Below are 24,420 nucleotides of genomic sequence, written 5' to 3'. Positions count from 1 at the left end.
TACCAGAACAGAGGGCAGCTGGCTCACCTGCATAGTGAGCAGCTGATGGGGGGAGAAGAGGCTGCATTCCTCTCAGCTCCTTGCCCCCGGGGCCAGGTGAGGAGGCACAGGATGGGGGGGAGTGAGAGAACAGACACAGCAGGGAACATGGGATTGCTGGGGAGTCTCACAGACTGGGGTTCAGAAGGGCTAGCGGGTGGGGAGAGACAGACTAGGGCGGGGGCTCAATGGGAGTGAGGGTGCAGGGACAAATGGAGACCGGGTAGATGTGCCTGATTGAATGGGAGAGGCAAGGGGTTAGCTAGGGTCTGCCTGGGAGAGGCTCCCGAACTCCCTAACAATTCCCCCCCCCCCCAAAAAAATCCAAACAAACAAACAAAAAAACCCCACCCTGTTCCATACTTCTCCCACCCACACCCAACAACCCTCCAGGTTCGCTCCCAGGCTTCTTCCCAGCAATTACTTCCCTCTCTCTCAGCTCTTCTATTACCCCTGACTCCCCAAGCACTGCTTCTGAGGGGTGCAGGAAATACATTTCTGTATTGTAGTTTAAATGAATTATTACTCAGTTATGTATTAATTTGCCTAGTCAGGAATCTATTTGTCAAAAAAAATTTCCATTTTTTGTTGTCTGTATTGTTAGACACACTTGTTGACAGGTATTTTGAAATACATTACCAAAATAAATGAAACTGATGTGATTATATATTGTTATTTTGACAAATAAAATATGCAGAATTTTGCCAATTTCAAAATACTGTATGTAGCTTTTAAACATTTTTTGGCACAGAATTCACCCAGGAGTCATTAGGAAGACATTTCATGTACTTTTACTGAAGCTGTTGTACTGTGACTTAGCAGCTGGATACAACTAGGAGAGCCAACACCATGTAACCAGTCAGCTATCTGCACACTACCAGCAAGTGCTCTGTTACTAACTTTGGTTGTTGACAACTAATCCTATAAATTGCACAATTTGTCACTGAAATTTGCTCAAAGTTTAACTTTGAGATAACAGTGAAGTTTTCAGGTCACAATGGGCTGTCAACTGACTAAAGATATTTGGAGAGTAAAGTAAGTGGAATTATCAAAGACTTCACAATTATAGTCACAGTGAAAAATTAAGCAATTCTTCTTAATTGCTATAAAAAAAAATTCCCCTCTAACCAACAATGGGATTGAGGTGTGCATTTCAGTCTCAACATAACAAGCATATTTTATCCTCAGTAATTAGGCTGCAATGCATAAACATCACATCCTCAAACAGATGATACCACTAAACCATGATACTAACTTTGATTTGAAGATGGATGTTGTACCATCTCTGCTCTTTTGCTGATCAGGCCTTAGGATCAGACACTTCATCTTTTAATATGCAACAGTGATTAAAACTGCTATAAGATATACACCTCAAAAGATGGTTCACTTTTTTTTTAAAAAAGGTACAACTTTAGTATAAGGACAAATCAATTTGATAAACCATCTTTTTTCTGTTAAAAAAAACCCCCCAAAACTATTTCATACGCAGCCTACCTAAAGTCTTTATTCAGACAATGCTGCTTACAAATGGGCTCATGATATTCCAGTTCTTCAAATATTATAGGACTGCAATTTGCTGATGAGCCATCGTGAGACTGTGATGATCCTAAAGGACTCTGCCGGGCTTGGCTGCTCGGTAAGAGACACACCAAACGTCCATTTCCTTGGTCACGGATTGCCACAGTATCCGTTAATTTATACAGGTCTGATGCTATTAACTTGTGTCCAAATCTAAAATGAAAAGATTTAAGTGTACTTTATTCATAAAAATAAACATTCAACATACAAAACTAGAACAAATGTTCAATTACAGAATGCAATAATGAACCACAGTGTAAGAAATAATTCACAAGTAGATTACAAGCTACTCAAAATTAACCAATAGACTAATTTAAATCACAAGTTTCCATCTTGGAAGAAGCCAAACTAAAGAGATTTTAAAAAACTAGTTATGGGGGCCCAGTTAAAAATATTTGTGCAATAGACTGTGTATGCAGAGGCTGATACAGGAACAAAAAGTTATTTACTGTACAAGACAGAAATTGTGAATTTCTGAAAAGAGTAATTTAAAACAAGTGCAATTTAGAACCTACTTTTTTTCATATATTTCTGTGAACTTGAATATAGGCAGACAACAAGCAGGAGCATCCTGAAGAATGGACATTGTTTCTGAGCTGCAAATATAATTTTGAAGTATTAGAAAAGTTTAAGATATTTATTGATATTTAAATTATCTATGTAACCTCTAGTAGCATTCAAATATTCAGTTTCTTCACTTAAAGACATAAGGAATTCTTTCATTGCTAAATTACATCACTTAATTCTAATTAAGTCAATCGTATTAAAATGGTATAAGTGAGAGGATGCCTTTAGTTTAAACCCCTCACATGTAAAAATGAATATTGAACACTAGGACTCTTCAGTCTACTATGATCTCAAATCAAGAAAAAGTATTTAAATGAGCAGAACCCACTAGCATTCTTGATAGCTGAAAATGATGGAACACAACTTAGAGGCAGGAATTAGGATGCACTTAAATTACATCTGTGAATAATACTTTTGGATATTAGGCATAAGGAGATTGTGGTACAAATTCTGTTATAACCAGGCAACGCCATGGAGGTCAACGCACTTCAGAGAAGGATATAACTACAAGTATTAGACTCCTGCCCTCTAGTTCCATCATCTAGGAGACTTTTCTAAAGGAGTTATCAAAAATCTTGCATGTAAGGTACGCACCAGATATTTATGCAAAAGTAATACTAAGTCTACATCATTAAAAGTTATCAATTTGGATTAAATCTTGACCATATTAAGAGATGGCTTGGCCAGGAAGAAACTAAGGATAGGACAATACAATAATGAGAATTAATAAAATGGTCAACTATATGTGATAACAAAAACTAGTTTGCTAGAAAAATCAACCCTCTCTCCAAAAATTTCAAGGAATAATGAGCACCATTTTCCCTTAAACCAAAGCTTTGTGTGTGTGACAAAATAAATATTTTCCCTTCCAATGATTTCTTTCAGCATAAAAAGTATATGAAGCAAGACTGAAGAAGTATACTTCCTCTTCTATTAGAATCCTCTCAACCTTCTAGGTCTATAATCTTCCATAAATAAAATGAAGGGCTGTATCTTAAAAAGAACAAAGACACAAAAAACCCACAACAAAACCATATTCAGGTGTTTGTTTCTTAGACATGTGAACTTAGTCACACTATTAAATGCGGTGGAAGAGAGGACTCTCCTCATACAACTTTTCCTTGAAAAAAAGAGTTTTTGGCATCTTTATTCTTTGCAAAGAAAAGGAGTACTTGTGGCACCTCAGAGACTAACAAATTTATTTGAGCATAAGCTTTTGTGAGCTACAGCTCCCTTCACGAAAGCTTATGCTCAAATAAATTTGTTAGTCTCTAAGGTGCCACAAGTACTCCTTTTCTTTTGCGAATACAGACTAACACGGCTGCAACTCTGAAATCTGTCATTATGCTTTGCAGTAAATCTGAGTTGTATACAAGTATAAAACCTAGGTTTACTGATAGTCAAAAAAGTTAAATGACTGAAAAGGATTTGTGAGATTTAACATCAATTGCCTACACTAACTGAGTAAGCATATCCGAAAGTTTCTGAATACCATTTACTTTAAGAAGCGAACATAATTAACTTTTCTCTGTGACTTGGGTGATAAAGGTGCAGCTAAGGAAGTGATCCCAGGAGAAGGATGCTTCTACATGAAGATCTGGTACCTTCAGACTTCATTTGGAGTTTCTAGACTGCTTAAATTTAGGTAGTGTTGACCCACATAATACAGTAAGACAGACTTTTTTCATCTTATCTAAATGTTACATCTGCTAATGAACTGTAATCAGCTGGCACAAGCTATGTTTTGCTTATATTATTTCCAGTTTTCTTTCACTTAGTATTTTTAGTTTGACAGCTACAGGAACAATCTTTAGCCAGTAGACAATCTAACAATTGTCTAGGCTGCTTTTTACCTAAGCTGAGACAGAGATTTATTAGCAGCTCCTGTAGCTAGGGAGACCTGGATCCTTTTGCTGCCAATTTTGTATCTGTGAAGGTTGTTGACAGCACTGATTGCTTCTTGTAGATTTTCCATCTGAACTATAGCTTTCAACTGATAATCCGTATGAGGACTGAGCTCCACACTCTTTACCTGAAAGAAAAAAAATGAACATACAAATTCATCACAAAAGATTAACCTGAGTCAATTGTCATCTTTAGATACAGAAAAGTAGACTCGAGAAGTGTCAAATTATTTTATGTAACTACCATAGCTTCTTTTAAAGATGTTATTAAGTGGAAGTCATAGATATGGCCTCTCCCTGAAGTTTTATTTTCTAGAATTGACAGTGAAGTAACATCTACCTTTTATTTCGAGTCATTTTTATAGTGATTCAAAATTTCACCTCAATATTTAGATTGTATATTTTAAAATTTTGAAGCGGACATGAGGAACCGAAGTTTTCAGGGTTTTTTTATTTATTTATTTAAATTAATGCTTTGAGCTATCTAAACACATGGGATAGCTCAAAGCATTAATTTAACTCTTTCAGTGACCCTGGATGTACATTTTCAAAATTCTATTCTCCCAATGAAGCAAAAGCATGAGCTCCATTTAGAGTTTTACATACAAAGCCTTTAGTACGCAGACCTATAAAACTATACACAAAAGAAACAGTTAAGGTAAGATATATTATGGCATGGTAACAGGAAATACCAAGTTCTGAGTGCCAATATTTTAAGGTATCATTCGATAGCTGTATTCTGTACCTCAAAAGTAGGGCACACAGGCTTGTGGAAAGGGAAAACAGAACTCAAAGGGATTTTATCCTTTACCTTGCCATATCTAGAGAAGATTTCTTGCAGAATTTGCTGCAGGTCCTTTCTGGACAATCTGTAGTCTATATTGCTGATCTGAATATCTGCACCATTTGCAAAGGGATCGGGACAATCTGTACCACTGGTGTGATTTACCATATTAAAGGCAAGTGGAGATGATCTGTTTGAGAGGTTTGGAGACATACTCCTAATTAAAACAAAGACATTTTAGTATTATTCAATAAATATGATAATTATACAATTGTTTCTCTGTTGATATATGTATGTTAAAAATGCAAATAAAAAAATTCTAAGCATGGGTTAAGTAAATAAATTTGCAAATCTCAATGCATTTTTGTTTTGGTACATATGCATTTAGTTTACATGGCTAAACACAGACACTGAAAACTTGCTGGAAACAGGGAAAAAGGATTAGAATCTCAAAGACAATCCTGGAAAAACTCTAAAATCTGTCTCAAGACTGATCAACATGGACAGCATAAAGTTTGGGGGTGGATACAAATTTTTGTCCATAAAATGTATTTTCTACTGTGTGTTGAGTGAGTCACACTTGTTCAAACAATCTATCAGTAGCAAAGGACCAGAGTTTCAAAGATATTTACGTGTCTGGGAGGATGCTGAAAATCCCACGAGGCACCTAAATACTTTTGCAAGTTTAGGCCCCAAATGTTTAAGAAATTGAATGCTTCTGAAATACTGTGAACTCTGCCACACACACACACACACACACCCCAAGGAGATAAGGATTAAAGGGAACAGCTGACGCAAAATAAGTTTAATTAAAAAGGTAGTCTCTCTCCAGTCTTGTTTTTAAATTCAGTCCTGTTAGCTGCTACCACAGTATTACCAGATTAGCATCCTTATCTAAGGCTGAGCAATGCCACAACATGTAAATGTTAAACAGAAATATCTGTTGTACTCAAGTCCACATACAGATATATGAAACTGTTTACTTATACATTGGAAATAGCCTAACACCAACCCCAGACTCCATCTCCCAGATAGGAGATGATGCTACATCATACGGATACTTACCGGGATGACCAACAGCTCTGAGACATGAGCAGAGGACTGAGCTGTCTTGATGCTGTCAGTTTACTGAAAGCAGATGGGTAGCTGACCTGGAATACGACTGCATCTTTATCTGTTTTCTCTATAGGAGAGTTGGTAATGCTTCTAGAAGCGGGCGTGTCTTTTCTGTTAAAAAAAAAAATAATCATCATCCAGTAGCTCAATTTTACTACATGAATTAACTTTAAAAACATAATTTTTTCCTTAACATACTTCTGACTGCATTTATAGGTCAATTCTCCTATTCCTGTGTTTTTGGTTGCCAAGCACACAAGATTTGCTGCATTAGAGTTTTGTGGAGAAAGAGTTTGCTCTCTTAACTGGTCTTGCTGGTTTTCAATTTTTATGATGGTCTTTGATTCAAGGCGGCACAGCTCCTTAAAATGAGTAAAACACAAAGGTAGATCAGCCACTAAAAAGTTACTACTCCTTTTCTTCATAAATCTTCCATCTTTATTAAATGTAAAGTAAAATTAAACTCAAGGCATGACTTCCTGGAAGCAGCCAGGTGCATTATGTTTTTTAGAAATAAGCTAGGAAGAACAGTATATTGAGGTACAGATTTTCACTGCAATTTGTATTATTAAGTTCTGTGCACACTTATAGAGGACACGTATAGAGGACAAGAACCAGACTTGGATCCCTGGTTAGTAAAAGTTGTTAGCGCTCAGACCTGGATATGGATGTGAGAAGGCAGAAAGTGAAACTCTATACTCCTTTTGAGAAAGCACCATCCGTCTTCCTCCACTGATTAAAGTCATGCTAGCACAGGGAGGTAAAGATAAAAGGAGGGGAATGGGGCAAATCTGGAAACATGAGCAGAACACAGCAGGACAGAGAAGAATGGTGGTACCTGTAATGTTTTAACATTTGTGGGTTTTGTAGCAGATCCATGTGTCTGCAATCCCTTTCCCACAGTGGTTTTGGCATTGGAAGACTGATCATTTGAATCTTTGCTGAGGAGGCACAGTTTTGGGTTCTTGTTCACTTTTTTTGGAGACTTCACCTTTTCTGCTCCAACAGAGTTTGAATTTTTTGTTTCATTGAGTTCCTTGTTTTTGGGGGTAAAAGACACAATAATCCTGTTGCCAAACACATCTTCATTTTCCATTCGCTTATGAGCACGTTCAGCACTTTCTTGGTTTGAAAAGCGGAGAATTGCACTGCTGCCAGAAATGCTCATCACCTTCCCTCCACAGTTATCTGATAAACGCCTGAGTCTGTTGCTGACACTTTTGCTGTCTCTGTTTGTTGGCAGGTTGTAAACATATAACAGTGTATGGCATGACTGTTGGGAAAAAAACAAAACAGATTTTATTTGGTTTAGCAGGTCATGTAAGGACTTTGTCATGTAAGAACTGAAATATTTAATAAACCAAGATCTAAAATATCAGATACTACTTTTTAGGTTATTTTCTACTGTTCCAAAATTCAATCATGGAAGTAATACAACCAAAGAGAAAGGATTAGTTATTCAAGATTTAACTCAGTTGGGAGATCCAGGTTCAAGAAGTCTCAAGCCTTCAACTCCCATATAATTGAAGGATAGGAGAAGCAGCAGCTATTAAGACTCATACTGGTTGATTAGTACAGTACGAATAGTCAATCACTGCCCTGGAACAGTGGTTCTCATCCTTTGTGTTTGCAACCCAAAAATCGGTGAAAAGTCTCATGACCCATCACAACATAGAGGCATTTCTGAACGCATAGGATTATGAATTTGCATCATGGAAAGAAACAGTGGAAGGGTTTGGGTGCTGCAGAACAAAGTAGTGTACCAGGGCACAGATATCAGGGCTGGAGGAGTACTGGCTACCAGGTGGGTGGGGTTTTGCTTCTCTTCTCTGCTGTTCTGCCCACTCTGAAGCCTGTGGAGTCAGCTCCACAGGTACTGGGTTTGTGGATAGGAGGGGAACAGTAGCAGCAGGAGGCATTCCCTCCCTGCCCTGCTCTCACTGGGTCCTAGCAGCCAAGAGATTTTGACCCCCTCTACAAACTGTAGGCTGTGAACCAATTAGTGTCCAATCACAATCCACCTGAGGATCACACTACGGGTTGAACAACATTGCCTCAGAGGATTTTGTACTGTAGTGTGCACTTGCCACAAGAGAACCCCCAGGACATGGTGTTACAGGTATTCTTTCCCTGTGCTGGCTTCACCCAGCATTGGCCCCAATACAATCAGCCAGCCCTTTTCTATCTGGCCTGCTGGGCATCAATAGGTCTCTGCCTGCTCCTGGCCCTTCTAGGTACCGAAGGACCAACTCTCACTAGTTCTGCATGCAGCTGATCATGGGAAGCCTCTCTAGACATCCACTGAAACTCTGAACTTGCAGCTCTTGCCTTCCAGCAGGGCACCTTCTTATAGTTGGGTGTGCCAGGACAGTGGGGCCTCTGGCAGAGGTCAGCAAATGCCTGATACACCCCATCACAGAATAGCAGTCATCCCATTAGCTGGAGCATTCAGAAAATTATGCGTACTGCAATGATAGAAAGAGGAGAGAATGGAAGAAATAGCAATCACAGAATTGAGGAACAGGTATAAAAAGTTGAGATAAATACAGAGGGATGTTTTGGAATGAAATCGGGAATTGCTGCTTCAATACCACAAGATTACCAATAGTGGTAAAATCCTACTCAAGAAGTGCAGATATGCAAAACTAAGAAAATAACTGCTTTCCCACCCATTCTCAGATGATACCTTAACCCTTATTAAGATCTGAGTGACTCAGGAAACAGACATTTTTAATGTATGTAGCTACATTTAGAAACTTATGGAAGACCTGGTGGTTAAACGGTGGTGGAAAAACAGTCCAAAACTGCACAGCTCCTTCCATGCCAAGTCATCTAATGAGTTCAGCCTCCACTGCCATCAGCCTTATTACAATTTCACTATACCTAGCCCAGCAGATTGAGGATGAGGCCAACAGTCTGCTCACTGAACATGTTACAAATAAAGAGGTGGGTGGATAAGAAAAATGAGACATCTATCATCGTTTTCTAGATCAGTACTCCTTTCCAGCAGGAATACTTTAAAACTAATTTTAACTCTTTCATGAGTGTTTCATAACCCTTCCAAGTGAGACTCGAAGGATGAAATTGCATTGCAAAGGGGCTGATTTTGAAGGGGAAAGAAGAGAGGGGAGAATTCTCAAAGGAAGAACCATCCAGCCTAACTTGAAAGAATTTTCACCAAATACACCAGCCATGATGTGAACCAGATCATCAGCTTTCCTGATGTTAAAGAGATTCTTTAATTTATATGAAATCTTCCCTTAAAGGGGCCTTTTCTTTAAGATAGTGACATCACATTCACGAGGTAGAAAAATCAAGGCAGCCTAGAGTAAATAAGTTGTTACGGCACATTTCTTATCTTTTGTTTATACCACAAAAGCACAGAAAGACTGTCTTAAAATACAAGTGCATTCCGACACAGCTTGCTTTTAGCACTGAAAGAGAAACAGTGTTTGAGTTTAACAAACTTTTATACAAAATGCACATTTCATTAGGTAAACAATGAGGATTTTAACTGGATTGCTACTTTTTTCTGCTTTTATTGTTTCATTTTAATAAATCTTAAGCTTTAGGTAAGTCATTGATAAAAATAGATATTGGTCATTTAATGATTAGGGATTAGTGCTCACGTATTCAGTTGAAATTAAGACCAATTCCAAAAAGTTACAGTCTTGTGAGAAATAGCAGTTCTGCTGAGAAGTGTCCTGATATTCACTTACTTCTCCCACAATCAGGGAAATAAAGGTCAATATCTATTTCATATTTTCTACAATGTATACAACAACAACAAAAAAAGTCACTTACTGGCATTTTCAATGGTAACCTTGGTGGCAAGTCTGAAATAAATTCTTCAAATCTGATAAGCTCATGAGCATGATGCAAGAGTGCTTCAGAAGCTTGGTTCTTATGTACCAAGATTATCTGGAAACCATGCCGGTGTCTCAGGTCACTGAGTTCCAAAGCAAAGTTTACATCAGCTGAAACAGACACACACACACACACACCGGCAAATATTAGTGGTTAAAAAGACTACTTTAAAAAGCTCTGTCACCAAAACATCAACAAAAAAACCTTTCAGGGAAAGAATAGCAATGGCAAACATTCATGGCAGAGATTTAATCAGCAGTTAGTATTTAAGAAATTTAGGAATCAAGGTTTTATTTTCAAATAGCAGCATTAAAAATTTAATCAGGAAGAGTTAAACTGGTACTGTATGTTTCTGTAACATTTGTTTTTGCTTAAAATGGAATATTATAGCCTTAAGTGAAACCCAATGCAGTACATACACAGTTCATTAAATACTTGTGACTGTAAATTTAAGTGTGTATATTGTATTATTCTCCTATAATAGTGAAGCATTAAACATATCTGCATTCATTATGCTCAAAGTTTAGAGAAAAGGAGTACTTGTGGCACCTTAGAGACGAACCAATTTATTTGAGCATAAGCTTTCGTGAGCTACAGCTCACTCTGTAGCTCACGAAAGCTTATGCTCAAATAAATTGGTTCGTCTCTAAAGCTGCCACAAGTACTCCTTTTCTTTTTGCGAATACAGACTAACACGGCTGCTACTCTGAAAGTTTAGAGAGTTTTCATAGAGACAAGTACTCAATATAATAAAATTTATCTGAAGTTGGCACTTAAGCCCCTACTGGCTGACACCATTATTATTAAGAGCAGTCTATGATAGTCAACGTGATGTGGCAAATAAGTTTCCATCCTGGTTTAACAGAAGCACTAAACAGTAATATTCATTTTCTTATAGTTAAGTTTACTGTTCTATCAGCATCACTGGAACTCATCATGAATTCTCACTTGAGCACTTTGCTTAAAATAGCATGGATTCTAAACAACTTGGGGGAAAGAACACTCAGTGTAATGTCTGAAAGTTTGACTGGAAATTCTCAACAAGATTCTGTTCCCTACATCTTACATAAAACCTTTCACTGTGTTCTTCAATGTGATTAATATTCTTACTTGATACAAGGACCACAGTAGCAGGTGCAGTGTGTGTATCAGCAAACCTTCTAAGACTCTGTCTGAGCTTGTCATCAGCTGCATTCTTTGCTGTGGCATTGATGTGAGCAACAGTCACCTGCAGAATTAAAGGAAGATGCCTTAAGGAAAGAACTGAATGTGAAGACTGCATTAACTGGTAACAAATCTGACAGGTTCTTTAAAAACGCATAATAGGAATGAGCCACTGAAAAAAATTGCATAGTTCCATGTATTTTAAGGAGTTAATGCACATTGTATAGATAATGATATAGAGTATACAGTATACAAAAGATATGAACTAGAACAAAGGTTTCCTGGGAGAAAAAAAAGTTAGAGAAGTTATAAGAACTTCAGAGTGGTTAAAAATTCCTAAGAGATTCCTGTTGAAATAAACAGACCTAATTAATTTACCTTGGCGCATCTAACTCTGCCTTTAAAGAGAAAAAAGAAGGTACATGCACTTAAATGTATAAGTGAGGAAATTATAATACAGCAAACAAGACTTTTACTATAGATATATAAATTAGTTTATTCAGAACAAACCATAGTTCAGTATTGCATCTATATTTTATTGAGATACAGTAAGAGGGTTGTTTATGAAGAGGGAAACACTTTATACCTTGCTTTGAATACCTGAAGTTAAAAACTGTAAAATAGTCATGCATGGGAATTATTGATAAATGATTGTGTGCAGCTGTTATTTTCAACTTATTTTCTGAAAAGAAAACATACACCAATTGCTAAACTATCAGCAGTGCAGTGAACAAAAACAAACTTGTCAGAAGGATTGATGGATACACATTTTTGAAAACACAGAAGCAATTGATAAGTGTCAGCTTTCCTGAATATACAGTGCCAATAATCAAAAAAGGAGAATTGAACTACTGTTCTCATAAAAACAAGACAGATACAATAAAAACCAAAAAAAAACCCAAAAAACCACTTACATATTTTTGACCATTTTAACAAAGCATAAGTCTACCTGTGAAATGGGGTTTCCCCCTTCTTTTTCCCAACACAACATACATAAGGCACTTGCATTAAAAGAAAACAGACATTTAGTCAGTTTAAGTGTCTACTAAATATGTTCCAAGATGAGTGGACAAGATTTACTGAAACTGAATGCTAAAATGCAACTGAAGTGTGAAATATTTAAACTTCAGCATATTGTATTAGTGATCAAAACTTTTGCTAGGTAAACGAAGTTACTACTGAAGATTGTTTAGTATTCATAAGGTAAGCCTTGAAGGGTTAACATTTCACACAAACTGGTAACTGATAAAGGGAACTGACCCTTGGAAATAACCCAGAACTTGAGGGCTAAAGGGATCTTGGGCTCTGTGTGTGCGCGCACAGACACTGGTGTGTCCATGGTGTCCCGCCGATCACCTCACCCTGAGTGATTGCCCACCCGTAAGGCCAGCCTTGCCCCTGCAAACGGACAACGCCCTGCCCCCATGCCATGCCACCCTCACTTCTGCTGACAGTGCTGCCGCCTTCAGAGCTGGGGGCACAGCCAGCAGCTGCCGCTCTCCAGCTGCCCAGCTCTGAAGGCAGCACAGAAGTGTGGCAATGCCATGACCACCCCACCCACCACCATTATAGCCAGATTTCATGGTCTGTGATGCATTTTTCACGGCCATGAATTTGGCAGGGTCTTAATTATAACCCATTCCCTCCACTTAAAAAACCCAATGACAGAAGTCTGGCACTCCCTATCACATCATCTAACCCAATCTAAGCAGGCTAGTTGCCAGCCAAAACACAGAATTTTTGAATGCCCAAACATTACAAAGTAGTAAAGATGGTGATTGTGTATACTAATTCAGAGAAAAACTTACAAAAGTATTAATGTTTAAAAAATTAAACCAAAGAGATTAGAATGCCACACTTTCAAACACTTTTTAAGAAGCTTTCCCTTAAAATTATGTGGCAATGTGGAGTAAAGGAGTCCCAAACAACACTAACTGTGCTCCAATGTCCCTTCCACCCAGTGCACCCTTTCTCCATTTAGGAAAGGTTCATATCAGCAACAAGTTTCAGTTGACCTTGTGGGTTGACCGGTCATCTGAGTTGGTGATTTAGCTGCAAATTCTGTGAACTGTGCTAGAAATGTTTCTTAAATTACCAAATGAAACAAAGATTCTCCCAAAAACAAAAGATTGTTCCACAGGTAACGAAGTGCATCTTAAACAAACAACAACAAAAACACACACACACCACATTTGAGGAGGTAGCCGTCATGTCTATTTTTTCTAAAGAAAATTAATGCATGTATAAATTCAGCTAAAATTGTAACTTCTATCTTCCCCAGTGAAACTGTTTTAATTAAAAAAAAACTTGCTTCTGTTCATTAAAGATGATCTGCATTATTTTTTATACAGAATGCCATGAGCAAATAGATTACAACATTTTCATACCTGGCAGTTGTTCAGCTCCTGAATAACTTCTTTATTTTCTTTACTAATGTCACATACACAGATGAATTCTGCCTCCCTGTGACCTTTAAAAAACTTTTCACGAATTCGTTGTACAACTGCTACAGCTGAACGACCAGTGGGAACAGAGCAATTTTCAATATCCCAAAAGACTCCAATTGGGGGCAAGTTCTCCAGCACCTGGCCTGTTATTGAAACTTCTGGAGACCCTGTAGAAATTTAACAAAACAGCCTTTACGTTAAATTGGGAAATGCTGAGACTATATGACACTTTGCTAGTTATAAGCATAAAGGACAAACATATAAAAGATGGGACGTTTCAGATGTTAAAGAACTACAGGCATGGGAAGACAATCATAAAGAAATACAGCTAGGAAACTGATCACATCTGAACACCTCCAAGGTTGTAGTTCTCTGATCTGTAAGGATTCTTCTTCATTTAAAAGAGACATTTGGGGTATGTCTACATAGCAAAAAAACCCATAGCAGTAAGTCTCAGCCCAGGTGTACAACTTGGGCTCATACTACAGCGCTAGAAATAGCCATGTAGACTATCTAAATTGTTTAATTATATCTGAAGTAACACCACACAGTTAAAAGTTCATAATGAATACTGAATTCGTACTGGAAAAGAAATATTTAAACCGTATGGTTTAAAATGTTGTGTCAGAGAAAGCATCCAAAAACAAAGAAATCTGGATTGGAATGCCAACTCTGGGATAAGTGGTTATCAAGAACCAAGGAACTACGCAGTAAATGCAAGGTTCTCCTATAGGCGAACAAACTAAACTGAAGAACAGATGTGAGGCTTGGAATTTGCTATGGAGTAGGAGGGACAAAGACAAGTTTCTGCTCTTACAGAATGGCCACAGGAAAAGCTGAATCATGTTTACATACATACCCTAACCTACAATAAGCAGAAACCAAAGGCAATGGATGATAAATTAAAGGGACTCCATACAGATGGTCAGCGATTGGAATGTCCAAAGAAGTGAACATAGAACTGACAGAAAAGAATAAGTGCCAGATAACATGCAAACATCATCTTTTCTGGTGGACTTTTGGTTATGATGTCTGATGAATTATTCTTCCACGGATTTGTCAGAAATCATATCTTGGAAAAAACATAAAACTGGATAAAAAGCCTAAAATGGCTACAGCTATTTGCTTCCCAAGCTGAAATGACACAGCTTCTCACAAGCTGAGCACAAACAGACAAGAACTGAGAGTTGGACTGTCAGCTTGCCACTCAGCACTCCTATTGGTAACCAAAAGGCTGGGGAAAATCCACGCTACAGAGACTATACTGGCATAACTATTTTGCTATAGCTATGCTAGCATAACCCTGTAGCAGAGATCCAGCCTACAATGATGGAAGGGGGTTTTCTGTCAGTGCAGGAGGAACACCGCTTCCCTGAATGACGAAACATTCTTCTGTTGACATAATAGCATTTACACTGGGGGTTTGGCCCGTTTAGCCACATCAGTCAGGGCATTTTTATTTTTTCATACCCCTGAGCAATGAAGCTATGTTGACATTAGTTTTCGGTGTAGGCCAGGCCTAAGTCTCTCAAGCCCGTAAGGGAAGACAACAGCACTACCAGAATAAGATTTGTCATAACACCTAAATTGCAAACTGTCAAATCGAGCTGGAGAACATATTTAGCATACCACTGTACAAATATCATCAATCATTTTATACAATTGCCAATAGTCTTTTAAAAATTTGCACTATAACAATATAGTAACTATACCAGAAGCACAAATACTAAAATTTTACAAAAATATATGAGTATTTCAAGTATTAAAGAGGTATCATCAACCTGGTACATAGTCCATTTTGGAAAAGTAGGTTAAGGTAAGTTTCTGGTATTACACCTAATCTAAATACACTCCAATGTTTCACAATTAAGTTTTCCTTAAAAAGAAAGAAACCCCCCCCACAATGTTTTCTTTCCTTATACTGCTATGCAAAAGGTCCACACAAACAATATGGAAAAACTAACTATACAGTAGAAAACAGTAAATACAGAGAACTGTCAAATGAACAAAAAAAATTTTTTTTCCATTTAGTCTTTTTCATAAGAAATATCTTCAGAGAGACATGCAGTTTTAAGATAACCTTTTAACTTTCAATGGTATTTTAAGAAGTGCATCCATTAAATCAAATAAATGTGTCTTACCATATTTTTGTGGTGATTTGCCCAGGCTACTTGCCAGTAATAAACTTGTCTCTTTTCCTGTTCCTTTGGTTCCACAGCCATTACACATTGGGATAGATATGGGTGCTGTCTGCGTATTAGGAGGGGGAATATTTGGCCAGATTTTAGCAGCATCAATTAAGCTATTTCTGGTTGGCTGTTGGAGCAATTTTTTTTCAAAACACCAATTAGTTTAATGTACAATATTATGCATTAATTTAAGCTAGAACATTTTGTATTATTTTTACTCTTCATGTCAATGACAAAACAACCTTCCAATGGACTGGGAGTATAGATGTTAATCTGGAAACTAATCCATAGTAATATTAACTGATTGAATGAAGCGTGCTCATCTCACAGACTTTCTTCCCTTATGTATTCAGACCTAACTTTCAAAAAGCGACTAGTGATTTTGAGTGCCCTTCTCAACATATTAAAGGGGCACTCTTTTCGGAAAGTGCTAATCACCTACCCTCTGGCAAAAAAAACCACCACCAAAATGCCCAGGTGCCTTTAAAAAAATTTCAAATTGAGCATACAACATGGAGGCACCCAAAAATCACTCACCCTTTTTAAAATCTTAGCCTCATTGTTTAGTTCTGTGAAGTGATTTTCTATGTACAGTTCTACATTAAAAACAGACCAAACTTGAAAACCCAAATTACATTTTCAACGATGCCTGGCATTACAAGATGTAGAATACATTTAACTATACTTCACTTCTGATCTTCTGTTGAAATTTAAACTGATTTTAAATTTGAAGGTAGTTAAGTGTACTAAATTGGTACTGAAGCATAAAAATAAATTATAGATTAGAAAGGCTGATCTTAATGCTCAAAAAAAAGCTTTCCCAACTCATGAGATGGATCTATCTTGATCAGTTGCTCATGCTGCATACAGATTATCTGCATGTAATCCTTCATAGAATCACTACTAATGGAGTGTTTTATCTGGAGCTGTCAGAACAGGTGAGCAGCTCCTTTCAGAACTAGAAAAGATTCTATTCAATTAATAAATAATCTCAGATAACCTGCTTTATCTTCCTGAAATTGAATGCTACCTCCATGAATCTCCCACCTTCACATTAAGAGCAGGCTTCTGATACCATGGCCCTTAAACTACGTATTAACATCAACTAGATAATTCAAACTATAGGCCACCATAACTATTTTGTCTCCCAGTTAACATTCATTATTTAAGCATTTACAACATATAGCACTTTAAGAAAAAATGAGAAATGTACAAACCTTGCTTAAGCATTCATTACAGTAGTGAGAGCCCTTTAAACAGACCGAAGGTGCCACATTTAGGTGCAAAGAGTTGGTGCATACACGTGATGTTAGCTCCGACTGTGTAATATGCTCCTCCAAGTGCCCTGTAGCCCCACTTGTAAATTCGGAACAGGGAAAATAGCCAGAAGATGTGCAGCTCTGAAGGGCTGGAAATTGATGCAGTTTGTGCACGCTACCATGACAGGACTGGAAATGGAGTTTTCCACAACATGGCAGATGTTGACAGGAAGATACATTATTTTCTATGCACATGCTGGGGAAGTCACTTGCAATGCCTGACAAACTGCTTCTAGCTGGAGCATTCTTGAGCGAAGATGCAGACTGACAAGCAAACCCTGACCCTACTTGACAAGTAATTGTCCCAGTGCTTTGAGAGTCTAATATTGTGCCAGGATGAATCAAGCTACCACCACCACCACCACCACCAAAATGCATCTTAGGAGTACAAGAGGAGTCAGATCCATGAGCACAGCAGCTTACTTTGGGGCTAGGTGAAAGCTGTATTTGCTGTTGCTGAAGAGAATGAACATCAGGAAGTGGTACTGCTGGAAAGAGTTTAGAGCCAGCACGAAGAGGAGATGAAGCATCCTTCAATTCCACAACAGCTTTCTTGTTCTCCATGTAATCTTTCTGGAAAAAATAAGCCACATAGTTACATTCAGGGGCATCTCTCATGTATGAGCTAGTAGTTTATAGTTTAAAAAAAAAAATTATATATACATATATACACACACACACCAGTTACAATTCTGAAAGTGACAGGAGCCAGGAAATTGTAACAATCAAGAGGACCATCTTTCCACCAGCTGCACGTGCCGAAATCCATACAACTCATATATAAATTGCATGCACAAAACTAATGGGATGAATGTTGTATAGTTTTGATATTTCCCCAAAATCTTGGAGATAAAAAGATAGTGGCTGAGGTCAGCTACTATGTTGGAGGTGGAGAAGGAAGTTAAGACAATTATTACAGATATTCTGAAATTGCAAAGAAAGCAGGCAAGTAATGTCACAGTGATATACAACCACTTCTGTAATGGTAAATTCTAGCTGACTGGACAGTAGAGATAACAAAAAAAATTGATAAAGATAACAGGAACATATAGAATTTACTTAGGCTTTGGATCAAGTCCCTCTGAAAAGGCTATTAAAGAAGACTGGTAGCCATGAGGTGAAAGATGAATACCTTAAAAGGACAAAAAACAGATAGAAGACAAAGTATGAACGCAAACATAACACAAAGCAGCAATTTTCAACATACAGATGTTGAATGCCCCTGGTATTAATAAGACTGATGTTTGATATACTTAATATTATGGAGGCTGGGTGATGAACAGTAGTTCTGAACCCCAAGCCACTATAGCAAGATGCATTATAAAGGACAGACACAGAGTGTAAGAACTGCTGACATTCCATGTTTAGGTTAGCCAAGACTGGATAACATACGGAGCTCTACAAGAGATTATCAAAATTAGCAGCTATTGGTTCTGAGAAGATCAGTTGGGTATTCCTATTTACTGTTTCCCATAATACAAGAGCAAGATTAAAAAAAGACAATAATATAGATAAAGGGGAATACACTTGCATGCCACATATATTGTAGAACTCACTACTACAAATATTCGGGCAAATATCTTGGCAATATTTGTAAAGGATTAGTTTCTAAAAGCTAAATGGAGTTTGAGGAATTTCTCCCCCCCGCAGAGCCCTAGATGATTTGTAACCTGGGTACTCAAGTCTGCCCCCTTCATGTGATTCCACCTCTGTTGCAAACAAACAGCCATTTCCATAAGGTGTCATCAACCCTAGATTTTACTCTCCCATCTTGGCAAATTTGTTGGAAGTTCAGGACCAGGCTCATCTATTTCCCCTGTGTTTTACTGACAGGTAGATTGAACATCTATATGGTGGCTGGATAATTAATGTTATTTTAGTGGGTTAGACATTTATAAGATCATCTTGCAGTTATATAATTAATATAAAAACTTAAGACCATCTTTATGATTCAGGGCATAAGTCGATAACCTGTGGAAGTCGGGAAGAACCCCCCCACACGGTATAATATGACAATTTGGTGTACTCCTCTGTTCCAGTGTATCAGTTATGTTCTTAGTATACCAAAGTATTACCGGTTTTGCACTGAAAGGCGAAGTCTGTTCAGTGGTAGAAAAGCAATTAGAGAATTTCCAGAGCCATGGTTTAGCATCATTATCTTGTCGTTGAACCCATCCAAATGATCTACTGCAGAGATTCTCCGTTCTGTTTCCTTCCATCATACAGCCATACAGAATAGTTCAACATTCTTTTATCCCTCCTTTCTTTCATTCTTCCCACCTGTTAAAGTTGTGCATATTTTAAATATTAATACTTCAAAACGTAACACAGCCATGCTTTTGTCTTGTTTATGAACTGCAAAGTTGAAAAGTCAGTAGATCTGCACTATTTGCATTCAACTTAATAAAATGGTTTGAACACAGATTAGACTTATTTCTACAATACGAGTTATTATTGTAGCTTACTCCTGTATCTTAAAATGGGAACCTGAAGCACTGGTAAGTGAACATAAGCAACATATCCATTCATGGTGGCTTCTGTAAATACACAAAACCAGTTAAGCAACGGATATCTAGCAACACTCTGAACAACACATATTGCTACTATAGCCCTGCGCAGGACTATTTTTTTTAATCCCACTCCCGTCCCACAATACACATTCCGCATGGTTTCTTGCATTTTTATCTGGCTCCCAGCTGTAAAATATCTTAGATCCCGCAAATCCCACAAGAGAGACAGATTTCCGCATGCTACTTAACAAAAAGAAAAAAGGGTTGGTTACTATACTTTGTGGTAAAAATTGCTTCTGAATTCCGTGTATATATATACACACACACTCATACACACGTACACATTATATATACACAGAATTATATATACATGAAATTCAGAAACAATTTTTACCGCTAAAAGAATAAAACAAATCTTGCTTAAACCACGTAAAAACATACTTTAACTCCTGTTATAATAGGAATCAATTCTCTTTCTATCCCTCGTTTAAAGTATGAAAACCTTTATTTAAAAAAGAAAAACTTGTTTTACACTGCTGAAATTCTATTTATGACAAACTGACGAGAGATTTAGTGTTTGCCTACAAATTAGTGCAGTCTGGATTTTTTTTGCCTATCCAATTCTGTCCACAACAAAGTACATTTTATCCACTGCCACTATTATGGCATCCCAGTCCCGCTGTAGGGCTCTAATTGCTATGTCCGCAATCCAGGAGCTAGAGTTTCATGACAGAAAGTCCAACGGGAGAGCACAAAGAGTGAGTGCAATGTAATGAAAAAAATGAGAGAATACAAACCATGCAATTTAAGTACTCAGGATTTATACAGAGCTTTACCTAAGGAAAGCTCTTTTACTAATCCTCAGCACACACGGAGGTATGTAAACCTGACTGCTGTTTCACAGAGTCACAAAGACGCTAAACAACTTGTCCAACACCTCACAGCAAATTATTAGAAGAGCTAATAATGAGAAATGCAGACTTCCCGACTTCACAGCCATATATTCTATTCAACAGAAACCATGCTGCCTCTGCTCTTTAGTTACATTTTTGAAAGTTTAGCCCTGAATAGGAGAACTGGCCTTTATTCCATGTTAAAGCTATCCAGATTTGGCAATAAAACTATATGAAATCTACTCTGAACTGTACTCTGATATTTGTCCTCTTCAAAATTAGATCACGTGTATTAAATCTTGAAACCTTGGTCTGTTTCTTTTAAGAGGACATTCGATTTAATAACAATTTTCAAATAAACGTATTGATCCCTTATTATAACATTCAAAATTATTAAAAACAAAAGGATTTTAAAAGTCTGATTTCTTTTAAACTCTTTTGTGTTTACTTTTCCTTCCCCCCTCTGTTTTGCTTTATTTAATAGCGATTCTCGAGACAGTGTCTCTTCTGGGCTCACGCTTTTAGTTCACACGCTACAGGGGAACGCTTACATCCAAACGAAAGCCTGGTTTAATTTGAGCGCGTCTTGATGAGCAATCCAGAAAAACTGCCGAGGGTTTATCTGGGAAATGGGCTCCCACTGAGCCCCGCCCGGGCACATGGCCAGGCGACAAAGGATGAAAACACACGTTTAAACCCGCGTGGGCAAGCGCCTAAGGGAAAGGGGTCGCAGCTCGGGGGCGCACACAGGGCAGCAAGATTTGGCGGCTCAGGAAGCGAGCGCAAAGCGACCCCCCCCCCCCACGGCACTCCGGGGACCTGCTCCCCGCCCAGGGCAGCACCAGGACCTTATCCCGCCCGAGAAAGGGTCAGAGCCTCCCGCCCCTAGGACCCCGCACCCCCGTTGCTCCCACACAGGCAGGCTCCCCCAACGATGCCAAGTAGCGCCGGGCTTGGTTAGGAGGGGGCCGCAACCGGAGACACGGGAAGCCGCCGGTGCTCAGCCCTCTCCTAGCCCAGGACTGCGCACCACCCTCCCGCTGGGCTTTCCCCAGGCCCGACGCCCGATCCCTTTGAGGCCTAGGCCCCCAGCCTGACTCCGCACCCAGGCTCTCTCCCGCCACCCGGAGCGGGCCCGGCGTCCCGGCCCGCCTGCGCGACTCCCCCTCCGTCACCTGGGCCGCTCTCGCCGCCTCTGGCTCGCTCGCTCTTCACATCCCGGCTCCCCCCAGCCCCACACACCCCCTTTGCTTTGCTCCCCCCTCCTCTCCGCAGCTTCCGCCCCCAAACGCAACACCCAGTGCCGGAAATGAACTCACTGTCGTAAACCAACGGCTACGGCCGTAACACTCCCCCTCCCCTTCGAGGCTAGAGCGGGGGGGGAGCCGGAGTGGGTCGGGGAGGGGGAAGACATTTAATCCCCCTCCCAGGATCAGGGCTTGCGTCTCTCGTCAGCCTCACAACTGCGTCACGACAAAAAGGGGGAGACAGAGCCCTCTAGCCTATAGCAATCCTACTAGACACTAATAGGGGCCCTACGGGGGGAACAGACGTCCCGATTCTTATAGGGACGGTCAGGCTGTTTGGGGCTTTGTCTTCTATAGGTGCCTTTTACCCCCCCCCCGTCCCGATTTTTCACACTTGCTATCTGGTCACCTTCGTTCTACACTGGGGGTTGGCTTATGGGGGAGTACCTGGAACAGGCCTCGAAGCAGGGGTACTTGGTAGTTCTCCACCCTTACACCCTCTGGTACTCTACCCCCCTTCCCCCCCAGGGCGGGAAATGCTCAGGAGGCACCTGGTGTCAGTCAAGCCAGGATGGAGCTCCAGTTCATTCACATTCCTACTGTAGTTTTCATGACACCGTAGTCCAGGAAAGGACACCAGAAAATCATTGTAATTAGGGAGCGTTAAACGTGCATAGCATTTTACAAGACGGCTACACCGCAGTAGTCTCTGCCTTGGGGCAGTTACAAGGGAACTAAGGTCTTGTCTACACTAGGGAGTGGCCTTCATTCAACCGTTGGTTGCCAACAATTGGTGTAACTGTACTGATGTAGAAAAGGCCTCAGATATAGAAATAAAACACAGGGACTGGAAGGTCAGGATAGTGCTGGAGAGATCAGCCTGGGAAAGATTCATGGGAAACACATGTTTTAATGATGGATTAGTAGTGGACAAGAAGTGGGAGGATATTCCTGCACTGCAGGAAAGGAGCAATTAGTACAGTGTTCAGCTGAGCTATTACACATCCACCATACCAGTGTTTCTGGCGTGGCTCCATCAGTTCCTTTTAGAATTTATGCTTTCCTAAAAAAAAAAAAAAAAAAGCCCTAGACCTCATGGTTGCAAAGAATGCATTGCAAATGATTGAGTCATAAATGGTTTTGAATAATAAAATTCCAAGCCCCCTTTCATTTCAATAGGGTGTAAACTCTGAAACTTAATGATAATAATTTAAATATCAAAACTGCTAATTAATTTGCTGCTTGCTGTTCAACTGTTGGATTGTGGGAGGAGTTTGAGTAGAGCATCAGGACCTTATCCCACCTGCCCCTAGGAAGGGTCAAAGCCTTCCTCCCCAGTCCCTACGGCCAGGACCCTGCACTTCCATCACCACCCCCATCTTTACTCCATCCCAATTTGACCTCTGAGAGGGAAAATTAGGGTTTATCTACACACAGTTTTCACTGGTTTAACTAAATCACTATTTAAAAAAATTATTTAAATGGTGCAATCACCTAATGTCGGTGCAGTTACATTGATAGAAAAGTGTTTATATTGATCTTAGCATTTTTATATTGAGATGGCTATGCCCACACTTAAAGACTGAAATGCCACTTGTTTTTCAATTGTAGCAGTTAAATAAAAAACCCTTAACGTTACAATATCATGACTTCCTCTTCCCAAGATGATCCGTCTTGAAGAATCTGGAACATCAGTTTTCCCTCAGATGGCTTGTGAACCCAAAAGACAAGGCTTCTCAGCCTTACCCTGGATTCTTATGTTTTACAAATCTTGCTTGTTTCACTTTACAGCACTTTCCTTCAAGGTCTTCAGCAAATCAGACATACCTTGAGTCATGCAACTCTGTTCAGTCAAGTTGGATTTAGGTCACCATTAGGGTGTGTCAATTTGGAAAAGTCCCACTTAATCCAGACATTAAAAAAATATTTGGTATTTTCTGTTTCACAGAGACTGTTGGTCTTTGGCCCTCTAAAGAATATGTATACAAAATCTGGACAGTTAAGACCACTTTGAGGAAGTTGGTATGGTCTTATATGGGTAAAATGGATTAAGAAGATACTATGTCACCAGTTTACGGGAAATTCAATGTAAAAATATCTAGCAGGTAAACCCTAGCACAACAAAACCAATATTCATTCATCTGCAAAGTAGAAATAAACTCAGTCTTATAGATGTCATCATCTCCACTTCTCTGCTAATTGAAAAACAGACACATTTTTATAGTCTTCTTACAAACAAGGTAATTACAATAACCTTTATTATTATTTATTATTTGAATTGAAGTAGTGCTTAGGAGCCCCAATCTTTGATCGAGGACCCCATTGTGCTATTTTGGAACTGGACTTTTGCTCTAATAGCTTATCTTCTGAAATCTAAATCTTGTTACAGAAAAGCTACTGTAAAACTCATCAAAATGTGAGCCATTTAAGACATAATTTTTTTTATTTTAAGGTCTGAATAATCATACAAGCTATTCTTACAATCTTAAAATTAGTGCACAAATGGTAACTAATTAATATTAAAAAAATCAGCAGGATATTGGGACATTGGTCCCTATCTTGCAGTCATGAACGTAGGTGTTTAACTAGCTGAAGTTAAGCATATGTGTTTGCAGGATCAGGATAATTGTTTAGGCTGTTTTCTTAACCCGTCCAAAACTACAAACATTTTTTAGTAATTTAAGGGCAGAATTAAGGGGCACTGTCAACTTAAGTTTTTTAAAATCCACTAATTTTAGAAACTTCCAGTGCTGGTATAACATCCTTTAATAGTTTGTCCAAAAATTAAAAATAATA

The 24,420-nt window shown here is 38.8% G+C and overlaps 1 protein-coding gene across 8 annotated transcripts in view; it reads right to left on the bottom strand.

The window, feature by feature from the left end:
- Positions 1-21,847, bottom strand: part of MARF1 (meiosis regulator and mRNA stability factor 1) — a 35,267-nt gene extending 13,420 nt beyond the window's left edge. For 2 of the 8 annotated variants that reach the window (XM_073362352.1, XM_073362354.1), the window contains exons 1-14: positions 21,553-21,634; positions 19,050-19,254; positions 16,873-17,547; positions 15,608-15,782; positions 13,407-13,633; positions 10,966-11,083; positions 9,793-9,965; positions 6,827-7,261; positions 6,187-6,350; positions 5,938-6,099; positions 4,900-5,089; positions 4,038-4,216; positions 2,133-2,213; positions 1,534-1,770 (exon numbers count right to left, since the gene is read on the bottom strand). In XM_073362352.1, the coding sequence (XP_073218453.1) occupies positions 1,534-1,770; positions 2,133-2,213; positions 4,038-4,216; positions 4,900-5,089; positions 5,938-6,099; positions 6,187-6,350; positions 6,827-7,261; positions 9,793-9,965; positions 10,966-11,083; positions 13,407-13,633; positions 15,608-15,782; positions 16,873-17,547; positions 19,050-19,196 (2,963 nt within the window). In that variant the 5' untranslated portion in view covers positions 19,197-19,254; positions 21,553-21,634. The other 6 variants (XM_073362348.1, XM_073362346.1, XM_073362349.1 and 3 more) reach the window with 6 other exon arrangements.
- Between the last annotated feature and the right edge of the window lie 2,573 nt (positions 21,848-24,420).

Source organism: Lepidochelys kempii, chromosome 10, assembly GCF_965140265.1.
Source record: "Lepidochelys kempii isolate rLepKem1 chromosome 10, rLepKem1.hap2, whole genome shotgun sequence".
NCBI lineage: Eukaryota > Metazoa > Chordata > Testudines > Cheloniidae > Lepidochelys > Lepidochelys kempii.
The sequence above is the reverse complement of the archived record's forward strand: the minus strand, read 5'-3'. Positions and strand labels throughout refer to the sequence as shown.